Source organism: Pterocles gutturalis, unplaced genomic scaffold (genome assembly GCF_000699245.1).
Source record: "Pterocles gutturalis isolate BGI_N339 unplaced genomic scaffold, ASM69924v1 scaffold51906, whole genome shotgun sequence".
NCBI classification, from domain to species: Eukaryota; Metazoa; Chordata; class Aves; order Pterocliformes; family Pteroclidae; genus Pterocles; species Pterocles gutturalis.
In genome coordinates this window covers 1,103-14,367 of record NW_010099756.1, presented here as the reverse complement: position 1 = coordinate 14,367, position 13,265 = coordinate 1,103, and the positions used below count along the sequence as shown (strand labels likewise).

General features: G+C 39.7%; 1 protein-coding gene across 1 annotated transcript; it reads left to right on the top strand.

The window, feature by feature from the left end:
* The first annotated feature begins 329 nt into the window (after positions 1-329).
* On the top strand, positions 330-11,594 carry NINJ1 (ninjurin 1). The gene is made up of 3 exons (XM_010077074.1): positions 330-353; positions 6,377-6,611; positions 11,440-11,594. The coding sequence occupies exons 1-3, from the start codon at positions 330-332 to the stop codon at positions 11,592-11,594; spliced, it is 414 nt and encodes a 137-aa protein (XP_010075376.1).
* Positions 11,595-13,265: the final 1,671 nt, after the last annotated feature.

Genomic DNA, 13,265 nt, shown 5'->3' with positions numbered 1-13,265 from the left:
CATCATTAACTTGGATAAATTTTTTTAGCAGCTGTCAAGCTTTTAGAAGCAAAAAAATTCCTTGCTTCTAATAATGTGTTGGCCTGGCACACCTCACTGACTAATGTGAATGATTACACTTGGCAGAATTGTCTGGCCGCTTCTGCAAAGGATCTGTTCATACAAATGCAGATAGTAACTGTTTGTTCATCTTCCTCTGTTTGCTTCCCCGTCCATGGTCCATATTGAAACAGTCTAGATTCACCATGTTGTAAAACCTAGTTTCATGTTTCCAAATTGTATTCATGTGTATTCAAAATTGTGTATGAATTCACAAGTATTTTCGCGACATGGCGGTTTCTTGGCATCATACGGCAAGTAACAGATTTCAAATTTGTAGGAACTTGAATTTTACTGCATGTAGAATGAAATGGCATGTTCAAATTGAATTTAGAGTATTTGATATCCTCCAAATATTGAAACTATTGGTGATAAGTTTTTGTTTGCTTGTTTTTAAGTAGATAGAATAAATAAACAGTGCTCTAACAACACAAACGAGGCAGCCCACAGGCCACTTTTGAGAAATAAGTGTTAGAAGACCAAATCACTGCAATGAGCAGTAGTAGTGCAAGGAAAAAAAATCATACAGGAGAAAACTTCTATTTAAGTAGCTGTACAAACAAGTTTAAGTTATTACTCCATTTCACAAAGTTAGTCATCAGGTGTGATGATTATTTTTAAGTCATTTCGTGAGTAAAAATATTCTAACTTGGTCCCAGAGCCCATATAGCTTTAGGAAAATAGTGCTCTGCCCTGAACTCATGTCACTGTCCTTTTCCCTTTTTTTATATTAACTTTTTAGCTCTCGGGAATCAGCATGGTTGCTGCTTCTTTTCATTCTCTGTCTGCATAGGAAGTGTCTCTTCTTAAGTATAGGCTTGTAAAGATGCTAGAAAATTGATGCTGTGTATGAGAAATGAACACAGGCTGAGTTGTTCCCTTTTTCTTTTTTTAATTGCCTGCAACCATACTATCTCAAGATGTGGTTGCAGAAGTCTTGCAAGCTAGTTAGTGTCATGCTAGGTTGGTACTTGGATGGACAGATTCCCACCACCCCAGAGGAAATTCCCCCAGGAAATGTAACTGTTGATCCAGCCCAGATGTAGGGGTTTTTCTCTCTGAGTCAGTGCTAAGCTGAACAAGTGATCTAATGTTTTACTGGGGGAAAAGAAAGACTGCCTTCTGAGGAGGTGTAAAAAGCATCTAATAATCTATTACATAACTGATATAGCTTAAAATATTTTTGTTGGAAGAATATTTTTTTGTGGAATATTTTCCCCATTTTTCTAGATGAGCAAGATCTCCAAGACAGAGGGGAAGTCCAATTTCAGAGTGGCCACGTATGGCCCATTACGTTTTCTGTACGTAGGTGATGGAGATATGGACAGAAATTCCACCTCTATGAGGATTACTACATAATTGTATAAAGTTACAAGTTCGGTTCTGTAACTGTAGGGTTGATCTTCGAAAAAAAAGTTAAAAAGTTCTGAAATTGTCTTGTCTTTTAGTCCTGTATTATTCCTTTTATGTCTGATCCTTCTCTTTTTTGATATAACTGGAATTCTTTCTGGAGATGAAATTACCACTCAAAGATCTGTCAAAGTTTGCTGTGCAGTGTTTTCCTTAAAGGTGAATACTTCAAAAACTTAGAAAATTGCTTTTTAAACAAAAGGGCTTTTTACCATCTTTTTAACGTTTTTTATTAGAAAGACTATTGCAAAACACAGTAAAGATCAGCCCACTGTAAGATCTGTATGACTCAGCCTTTTATTTTCCCAGCCTCATTATTACGTAGCATGTTTCCATTATTTTAAAATGAGGACTGTCCCTAAACACAAGACATTATGAACCCAGAGGTCATATTGATCAACAAGCTTGTCCGATCTGGTCCTATTGGTTCAGACAATATTCACCTTTTGCAGTTTTTCTGGGGCTTTTGTTTTGTCTTTTTTTTTTTTAGATTTTCTTAAAACAATCTCTTTTGGGGAACATATATATATGGTGGAAGACATTTAAGAAGCTGAGTAAAGTACCTGGGAACAAAAAGAGAAGGAATGAATCCTCAAAACTTGCACTCAAAATCTGAGTGGTTTATTTCCTCCTGCATTCATAGAGCAGAGTGACAGAAAGGAACATAACTAAGTTCTAAATACAAATGCAAAATACGTGTAATTTTTACTAGTGTGTTTTGGTTTTTTTTCCCTCTCTGTATTAAGATGACTGGCATGTCAGAAACCGCACCTGTCTTTGGGCAGACTAGCTGGTACCATTTTGGGAAATGCAGTGAGGTGAAGTTGGACAAGAAAAAAAAAAAAATTATTCTTGAGCTCTCCTTTGTTTTGATCAGACTTCCAGGACATTAACTTGACTACTTGAGCAGTCACTAGTGTTTGATAAATACTCTGTTGAACAAACAGCCACATAAACTTTGTCACTAGTATCGATTTAATGCTGTAGCAGAAGCAGAAATCCTTCCTACAACAAGTTGCTGTGTTTAGCAAAGATACTTGATTATTTGTTTTCAGATGTTTCCATTTTCAGTGCTGTTTCCTTCCTGTTGAATCACCAGGTGGATCTTAGACGTGATTCAGGAAACTTGGCATCTAAGGACATTCACCTCAGCGCCACTTTTATTTATTTTTATTAAGTATGATGAATAAATCCTTTCTGTACTTCAAAGGGTGAAATGACGAGCGAAGCAAGGCAGCAGCAAAGTCTGTACCAGCACAGTTGTCAATAAGTCTGTGTACCCAACACCATTCAGTCCTGGAGTGAAGGTTTGGTCTTACAGGCGCAAAAAAGTGCCGGCTTCTGATGTAGCACCTTAGCTTTATCCTCGCAAACTGCAGTGCTCTGGTGACACAAACAGACACCGAGCGGTACTGTCTGTGGGGGCAGTGTCTTTTGACTGTGAAAATAAGCTTTTCCACAGGGGATTCTTCCCGTCACAGATGGAGCAAGATGGGGAGGCTTTTCACTGCTCTCATTTTTATAACTGCGCGTAGACTAGCACGGCAGGAGGTTCTGCTCACAGGTTGATGCTTTGTGGGTGACCAGAGACCTGAGAGCAGGCTGTTACTGACAGGGAAAGGGAGATACAGCAGTTCCAGCTACACCTGGCTCTTGTGTACACGCTGCTTTTACTCAGACTCATTTGGTGGCACCAGCTGAAGGGATCAGCTTGTCTGTACCAGGTAATTTGAATATCGAAAGTGTGTAATCAGGTGTTTTGATTGAGCCCGAAGCAGGTCACATGGAATGCGTACTGCCCTCTTGCCAAGTGACACCTGCAAGAAAAGCCTTACTTTACACCCATCCTAGAAAGTCTCCGGAAGTTTCTCCTTTCCTCTCTGCAGCCCTGCAGATGATGACAGCACCATAAGTGTCGTTTAGTGCTGCGGGCTGCACGTGTTGCTACACACTTGGAATCTCCCTGAACCCATAAAGCCACATAACGAAGTTCACATACAATTTCTGTTGTACATGCCTGTCATTATCCTGAGGTTAAGGCAACAGCTCTTCTGTCATTGCCTGTCTATATATTGCTGCGTAACACGTAGTCTGATCTTAAAAATTGCCACCGTGGTACGTTTGCATTTTTTTCAATACTTTTGGCAGTTGCCTTCAACTTGCTTCCAGAAGGCAAGGCTAATTTGCCTTTTTTTTTTTTTTTTTTTTGGTTTGATGGTTTTCCAGCCTGAGTCAGGAGGTTCCATTTCTCAATCAGAAGATGGGAAATGGTTTTTTCTGGGGTTTTCATGATTACAGGTCCTTTTTCCTGGCAGAAGGCAAGATCACAGTCTGAGAAAAAGCTGTGTGCAGTAGAACCAACATTTCAGTTCTGTACATGCCTAGTTCCAATTCTGCAACACCCTACTTTGAAAAGTCTTCTGCATTTATTGGAGTTCAGAAGTGACTCAAAACCGTTGCTTCCACCACAGGTCAAACCCTGTAGCCTGCTATTTCCACCTGCAACTTGGCCTTACAGAAAACTAGCAAACAGCAAGGTCCTAAAAGTATAGCAGGACATTTTCCCAGGAAAAAGAAAAGATCATATTTGGTTGTTTGTGTAGAAACTGTCTTACATCATGTAGTCACAGACGTAACTGAAAGGAAGATGTAGCCCAGACTACTTACTCTTTTGTATAGTTAAAAAAAAAAAAAGGAAAAAAAAAGCCATGTCAAACATGATCACATTCCTGCATCGAGTGAAAACTCGATCGAAAGAAACTGTTTGGCATGTTTTCACTGCGGTCCCTTTCCATCAGGATTAAGAAATGAGTCACAGCTACCCATGTAGTTTTTGCCAGTGTTACCTGCTGGAGTCTCATAGACCCAATAGATATTTCAGAGTCAGTATTTTTGGCAGGAAGGAGTTAATTAGCTACTAGACATAGGAAAATACTTACTCTGTTATGAATTTGTGACAAAATAGATTATATTACTTCTACAGTCTACTGAGAAGGGTTTATTTTAAATTCATGCCCAGAATTTGAATTGAAATTGAGCTACAGACGTAGCAACCCATCCCCTCTTACACTGCTAGCGTTAGGCAGCCAAGAGCTACATGTGTGTGTTTGGCTTTGCACTGTACAATAAACAGTGAAAAATGTTACTCTGGATTTTTCTACTGAGTACTGCCAGCATATATTCCATACGGAAGGGAATGGAACTGCGGTATTTTTATGAAGTATCCAAATGCTATAGTGGTTTAATGGGTCAGAGGGGTGGGAAGAGGAGAAAAGGAGAGAAAACGTGACAAATGTGGGACAGAGTCCTCAGCCAAATTGCATTTTTAGATGGTGGGATATAGACAAACCAAATGAGTATCGAGTTCTTCCTGACTGAAGTCAGTAGCTGTCTCAAAGACATTTTCTTCCCGGGAGCTTGGTCCAGTAAAGAAGCTGTCTGTGTAAAGCTGCGGTTACATGTTTTCCTTCTCTTTGCAGGGAAAAAAGTCTGCTGCTACCCCATGACATTCTTCTCACAGTAAAATATTTAGGCTGTGGTTGATTACAAGGTGTCTGGTGAAAATAGGTCAAGTATGGTATTTGCCCTGGAAAAACTGCCAGCGTGTTTGCCGTATGCATCAAGGTTTGTCCTATTTCAAAGGACACTTTTGTGTCTGGACAGTGGCAAACTTGGCTGTGGAGTTGGAAACTGGACAGTTGTTAGTGCTGCTGAAGAGAAGTAATTGGAAGGTGTTTTCTGCATTTGAACTAACCTTCAAAGTGAGATTTTCCTTGCGGTATTTTCTGGCAAGTGGGAACACATTTGTGCAGTAAAGAAGTCTCTAAGAAGCAAGTTTAAAGAAGTCAGCTAGAATAAGCTTACTCTTAATATATTTGTGTATTATTTTTGAAAATAAAGTCTAGAAGCAAGAGCAGAAAAAATGAAGTTCCTAACCCATTCAGAGACTGCAGGAGGGAGGGTTAGCTACTCTTTCTTCATCGCAGAGTTAGGCATCTAAGTCTAACCTAGTTACCCTAAGCTGCACCTAATCTGTAGAGAAATAGGCAAGTCTGGGAGACGAGCTGTCAAAATTCAAGTTGGGTCACATGAATCATCATCAGGAAACACTCATTTTATTCACCCCCCCCAGGTTAAGTAACTCTGATTATGCCCCACAGTTGTTTTTTCTTTTCCTGTTTGTTTGCAGAGGAATTTAAAAGAAAAAAAAAGTCTGCTGATGCAAAAATGGAAGAAAAGTTTCCCTTGTAATTGGGGAATGCTTGGTAACCACAGATCATATGATATTTAAGCAGAGAAACAGTTCGCTGTGCGTGGATGGTCCTGGACAGTGGCATGGTGGAGTAAGAAGCAGCAGGGAAATTAGCAAAGCTCAGACAGTGGCGAACTTCCACATAAATCCTCAAAATAAGACTCATGAATAATTAAGGAACTGTGTAGATGTGTGATGACAGAGGGTAAATTTAATAAATATCTGTGTTTTTAAGTATGCCTTTAGGAGTAGTTACAACAATCTGTTGTTTGCTTGATTGCTTTACAGTGGTTTTTCCTTCCCAACTTTTTTCAGAGCAAACTTTTCAGCTTCTTCAATCTTTCCTTTTCCCAGGGTAGAAACATCCTGACTGTTTAGACTGATCCTACAAGCTGGAAAAAGTGTGTCTGCCAAAGTGCAGTACGGACACTATGTACTGCTCTCTTGTCGGGTGGAGGACAGTGGTAACAGTGAAGAAGATGCACTGATAGCCTCAGTACCGCTATCGCTCCATCAGTATGATTACAGAAATCAGTCAATGCACCAAGTCATCTCTCACTCAACTGCACCAAGGAAAAGAGATATGAATAATCTTTTTCCTCTCTCCCCTTTTAGCGCAGAACGTCACAGTGGTTTCAAAGAAATGGACCTATGAATATCAACCACTACGCGAATAAGAAGAGCGCTGCGGAGAGCATGTTGGACATTGCCCTGCTGATGGCCAATGCATCCCAGCTGAAAGCTGTGATGGAGCAAGGACCTTCTTTTTCCTTCTACGTCCCACTTATTGTTCTCATCAGCGTGTCACTCACACTGCAAGTTATTGTGGGAGTGCTCCTGATATTCCTTGGTATGTAGCACCAGCAAGAACCATTGACATGTATTTTTCTTATAGGATGCAGCCTATTAAGTGATATATAAAATGGTATATAGATTCCCGATTTATTTTTAAAAAGCTGTGATATTTGACAGTCTTTACTTCAGAATTGATGAAAGTTTTATCTTAAGACCATAGAAGTATTGCAACAAAAGAAGCAAGGGCAGCTTTATGTGGAATCTTCAATTTTGATCAACTTCCTTATACTCATTTGCCCAGAGTAGGAATATTTTTTTCAGAAGGCCTGAGGAGGAAGGAAAATGATGAAATACTGTAAAAGAAACATTAATAGCCCAGATAGGATCATGCAGCCTGCCCAGTTTCATAATACTGTTTCTGGCAAGACTTGTTACTTAACCTCATGACTGAAATGTATTTGTTCCATATCAGCCATATGATAAGCAATCTTAAAACAATATATTGTGAACATAGAACTCCGAAACAAAGTGAAAGTTGAAGTCCATCTTCGTGTTTGTGTGGCATATTGTCTTCAGTTTGTTTGTGTTTCTGCAATCGAAACAAAGGTTTGATAGCAAAGGCTTGACAATAATGAAAAAAAACCTTGATTTTAAATTTAGAAAATTATTCAAAGCATTCTAAACCTCTAGGTGGGGAACGGTAGAAATGTACTTGTTAATTTTCAAACCTGCGTTATACTGAAATTAAAGTTAAAAACAAAAATAGGCTACTTGGAGCAAGATTTCACCATAAGAACATATCAGTTATCCACACACTATGGATTCAGTCAAAAAATTTGAAACTACACATAATATGAGAATGCAGTCCAAGTAGCATCCTGGGTCTGCAAATAAATTGTCTTGAATTCTGCTTATCGCTAGGGAAAACTTTTCTACTTTATGCCAAAGAAATGTGATGCAATACCTTTAACGTATGTTAGAAATAATTCCAAGAGAGTGGTAGGAGTTGTGTTAGTGCATGTTTTGAACACATTTAATGAGGCAGCTGTAGAATTAGTTCCTTCCTCCCTGCCTTCCCCCGCACTCCCCTTTCTGTCTTATTTGTTGAATTACAAACCTTCGTATTCCTAGAAGTTCAGTGCAGCGTCTTTGTGGTTCTCAAAAACAGAGGTTCCACTATTCAGTATTAATGGGTGCAATGCTGTGAGGCTCAAGAACCAGGACTTATCACTAGAAATGAGGTATTTTAAGTTAGTATTGCTAGATTAGTAGCACACGTATGCCCTACACCCTCTGCCTTATCCTGGAAGGCAGAATATTGATCTAAGCAGCCATAGAACCAGGTTCATCTCTAAAACAATTTCATCACTAAGTGAGCATCAATAACCCAAAAAATCCAAACTAAAACTCCACAGAGAGTGGAGTTTTTCTGGTTTGACCCTTCAGTACTTCTCTTGGCTATCTGACCCCACTGTGATATCTTCCCCCATGCTTTTCCAAGGCAAAATGCAAAACGAATCCAGTGGCCCTTTGCACAGTTACAGAAAACCTGTGGCATTCATTAGCAGCACCCAACACCCTAGACCATAACTTTGACGAGTCGATCAAAGATACCTGTGGAAATCAGAGATGTTTAGCTTTCAGCAGCAGTTGAACCCCATTATTCCCTGAAATAAATGAAGCCTTCACAGGTGGGAAACAGCTAGGGATCACTCCTTTTGCTAGTGATATCTGATCATTTATTCTCATAACATTTTTCAAATCTTTCCCTTTAAATTAATGGGTACTATATGACAGATCTTAAGTCTGCTGTAAACGAAAAGCCTTGAAGGTGACAGCCAGAGTTCACACATGGCATTTACTCAGTGTATAGGTGCCACCTTTGGCATCTCTCCGTCTTTCAAAGTTCCGGTTTTTACCACAACTGAAAAAACAACTTTCTGTTCAAGGAGGAAGTTCCTAGGGAACCAGGATACGTAAGGCTTGCAATATTGATATGCAGCTGACATAGCTTTTTTCTTTCTTACAAAAGACACAGAATACAGCTGTCTCTGCATGTGGTAGAGTTGGGACAAGAGCAAGATCCAGGTCCTGGCTCAGAGGAGATTCCAGAAGGGGACTGGACAAAACAACCTGATGATACTGGGGGATGGGGGAAGAGAGTCATGGAATAAATCAGCAAAGCACTTATATGTTTCTTAGTTGAAGGCATCGTCCTGGTGTTTGGTTCAGTTAAGCAGGCTTTGAGGCTGTAAACAAGTTCCCTGTTTTTTGTTGGGCAATAATTTCTCAGTATATGCTGAGACATTGCTTTTTGATGCTTGTTTCTGCCAGACAAAGTGGCTTCCATTTTTATCTTTGTCACACTGAGAGGAAAGAGAGTACCCCGCAGCCCCAGCTCCAAAGTTGGGATGAGGTGGAGTTCACAGACCACTTAGCAGATAGTGAGGTTCCTCAGGAGTTCAGGCTGTGCTCTGCAGTCACCCAGGGCTGGGCTGGCGTACCGAGGGTGACAAAGCCCTGGGCTCACAGGGCGATGCTGTTGGAGCAATGCTGTCGTGCTGAGCTCCAAAGTACTGAAGATAGGAAATAGGATGTGAAGGTACAAAGACAGCAAGAATAGCAAGAACTATCAAGAATAACATCATGGCAAGATCTTGCTTTTCACCTTGTGTATTTATTTGGTAGTTTTGGCCTGCAGGAACAGTTTGCCTTTCGGTCCAGTCACAAAATTCTGCTTCTTAGAAGCTCCCACCAGTCCAAATGAAAGTCTGTGCAACCATCCAGTTTCTTTCCTCGAGATAGAGATTTATCCCAGGAGCGACCAGTTTCTTACAGTTCTCTACTAGGATGCTTTTTGTCCTTCAAAAGAGCCTTTCACAACAGCTTTTTGAAAAATATTCAGCAGACTTGTCCTTGAAAGTGATTTGGTAGTCGTAACTTTTTGGAAGAAAAGCAAAGAATGTCTTGAAATAGTTTAAGTGGCATGAAATCATAGTAATCTAATGCCACTATAATAAAATACTTAACGAATAACTGTTCTTAAGAGCATTTTCACGAACACCCTCATCTTAAGTACTATAATCACAAAGATAGGATTACTGCAATTCTACTGCAAAATTTAGAGCACCGCCTCAACTGACAAGCAAAACTTTTCTTCTCTGACCCTTGTTTGGACAAAGGAACAACTTTGAAAGTGTTAATTCTCCTTTGAGCAGGATTTAACTCACAAAACACATTAGGCCATTTTCATGTTTAGACCAACCATCTGAAATGCCTTTTTTCCATACTTCAGGATTAATCATTGCATTTCATGTATTCCACTTAATTCACAGGACAGTACTAGAGTCCTTCCAGGTATTTGTTGGGATGCAAGCATCCATGTAGCTCCAGATGCTTTACAGACATGTATAAACTCATTTTCAGGGTTAAGTACTGCTGAGCTTAAATTATTTCATGCCTACACAGGTGTGCAGTAGCTTAGGCTTCTCAGCTAGTTCCCCCACACTGTTCTTCAGTGCTTTGGCTGGCCTGTGATGTTTGACTATACTGCTTTAGCAGACAGGACTTGAACAGCTGCCCAGAATTCCTTGAAACCAAAACAGCATTAGACTTCCTAATTAGGGGCACTGAGTGAACCTGGCTTTTAATACTTGGGCATCACGAGTGTGTTTGCCACCACTTCTACTTAACTGCTTCAACAAGCGAGTCTTGGTTCTGCAGTTCAGTTCTGCAGTTGACGGGGTCATTATGTTTAAAGCAAATAAGAAAGTTTATTTCATGCAGTAGAATCATAACCTACGCACCTAGGTATGTGCCTCTCAGGAGCTCAAAATTTTATTTATCTTGCTGTAAAAACTTGTCAGGTATGAACTTTCTCTCACATGTCCTGTACATGCACACACAAACTCCAGTCACCTAAGCATTTAAGAACTAGGACTCTAAATAGATAAAAAACCTTCTCAAAACATGCTTCAGAACTCATCCGCACAGCATCAAATAAATTTAGCGAGGGTCTGAGTTGCAAAGCCCTTACTGCTGGAGAAGGGGGACAGCAGGAAATCTTGGTTTTCTGTATGATGCCTGGGAAGCGCTCCCAGACTTCTTACTGTCCTGTACAAGTACATGCTTTACTCTATCAAGTCCATTATCAGTCCAATGTAACTCATTTATATGTTTTCACAAGGCCTGGAATCAAAGCTTAAACTAAATTAATGCTATCTCCCTTGTGTGTTCCTCCCTCACTCCCATTTGCAGTTCAACCAAAGAACTGCAAGGAACAAAAGGAAATGTTTACACAGCTGATGCTCTCTGCAAAAAGGACTGCAGCTATGCTGCTTTGAAATCTTCCTCTGTTTAACAGATATAATACTCTTGCTTTCTAAAAACAGAATCAGTGCAAAAGCAGGGAGTACAGCTGGGGAAGGGCACCGGTATAAAAAAAATCCAGCACTGGTGGTCTGTGGAGAAACAGTAGCATTTTAACTGTAGGAAACTTCATTCCGTCCTGTGAGGGCTTTGAGCTCAATGTATTCAAGACCAAAATATTTTTTAAATGCTTGAAGTCTGCAATAAGACTAGCTTTCAAAAGATCAAGAACTCAGAAAATGTCTAGTAATGTTTGTGTATCCATTACTTCCCATGTGCCTCCACAGAGATTAGATGCTAATTACTGGAAGCTAATAGACTTCTTGTGCTTAAAGATCTTCCCCTTGGCACTTTTACCGACACTGCAGAATCTTACTTTCCTTTTAAGTATGACTGGTGCAGATAGCTCAGTGTTAGAGAAATTTTTGACCTACATGACTAGTTCATGACTTTTATTCTGGATTTTGAAATATACATGTAATTAAAACTATTTTTTTTTCCTTTTCTCTCTGAAGTAAAATATGACCTTAACAACCCTGCAAAACATGGAAAGCTGGATTTCCTCAACAACCTTGCCACTGGACTAGTATTCATAATAGTAGTTGTGAATATTTTTATCACTGCCTTTGGAGTGCAGAAGCCAGTTGCTGAGTCAGCACCAAGGCACTGAGTACAAGGTGAGTGTGGTCTCGCTGCGCCGTAAGGCAGTAGGGCATAGCCTACAAGAATCCAGTGCACACCAGGGAATAACTTTAAAAATAGCCATGAGCTTATCTGTACAGTTCTAGCCTTCACAGATAAATGATTTTACTTGAGACTACTGCAAAAGCAGCAGCTCCTAGGAACTCGGAAGTTATTACAGTGTATTTTTAAATGTAGAGTTCAAAAGCTGATGGCAGCGTCTTACTTTGTCAGGGGGCCCTTGCGTGTGTCACACATAATGACTGTCTCTCTGGCTTAGCCACTCCTTTTCCTCATTGCTGACTAAGCCAAGAAAGGAAATAATATTATTTTGCTTCCTTCAAATGCCTCTTCTTTTTTTAAGAAAGGTTTGCAATATACTGCATTCAGTCTGTCATGAACAATGAAGACTTAATCTTTATCCAAATAACTAGGGCTATTAAGTCCAACATATAATACTACACATCATTGGAGCCCTTCAGTTGCTACACGGATAGTGCGGCTTTTCTGTCCTCCCAAGCTGCAGGGCTTTTGCTTTTTGGGAGACTTGGCCCGTAAAGATCTGCACTATCACCGTACTTGATACATGCTGTCATTTAGAACAATATTGTTTTCTCTTCCTGCTTTTTAAAGTTTGTTATTTACTTATACAGAAGGATAAATATAGGAATTGTGAGAATCAAAATGGTTATCTTCCTAGTGTCATAGCCATGATGAACAATTTGGGAGGAGATACACCGAAATTGTAGGCTTGTATTCCAAGAAGCACTATGTGAGGCACCAACATCTGCCTTTAAAATAGCACTGCTAGGTCTGTGTGTGCCAACATTCCTCTGGCTCTTTATCTTCCAAATCTCAAATCCCACTCAGAAGACCTGCTGAAGAAGAAATTCCTTGACTTTCCTCACAAGCCACGGTACACTGGCTTCGATGCAGACAGCCCATATGTGTAACATTATCGGTTTGAGTTAACTTCTAGATGATGAAGCCTTTCTCCATGAAAAAGAAGATACAAGACATTCAAACCATTAATTGGAAGATGAATGGCACAGCAGAAATCTGTAACAAGAATGGAAACCAGACAAAATTCTATCAGGACTCTAAACAGTGTGGGGGGGAAATCAGTGCAACAAATTACTAGGAGGATTAAGAATTAAATGCATTTATTTCAGGGTGCAGGCAGAATCATCTACTTTAACTAAAACCTGTGAAATTCTGACAGTGAAACAAGATAGTTTTACCGTATTTTCAATATATTCAATATATTTCAAAATATAGTAAAACTATCTTGTTTCACTGTATTTTTCTGGCCATAGGTTCTACAAATAATCTGATAAATATTTTAGCAGCCAAGAGCACATAGATTATCTGAGATACTATCAGAATTATAGGTAGAACAGTACACTTTTAAAACAATACTGAAACACTAACCACAAAATTGCACTGGCAAAGCTGAGAGAACTGAATGAAGGGTTACTGGAATTCTAGCTATCTTCACAGGAAAAAACATGCACAATAGCCAGGAACAGAGACCGAGACAAGAATCTGAAATAGGCATCAAGAAATTCCAATAATGGACAAGGTGGCATACCAGAATCCCAGCCACACCTCTTTTTGATACAGTGAAAGAAAAACTGAAGAGGGGAGAGAGGAGAAGCAG

Excerpts from the sequence above, each read along its gene's own strand:
- NINJ1 (XM_010077074.1), top strand. The coding sequence starts at position 330 with ATGGCGGTTTCTTGGCATCATACG. Across the intron at positions 354-6,376 it reads CGGTTTCTTGGCATCATACG|CGCAGAACGTCACAGTGGTT; the intron begins GCAAGTAACAGA and ends CTCCCCTTTTAG. Across the intron at positions 6,612-11,439 it reads AGTGCTCCTGATATTCCTTG|TAAAATATGACCTTAACAAC; the intron begins GTATGTAGCACC and ends TTCTCTCTGAAG.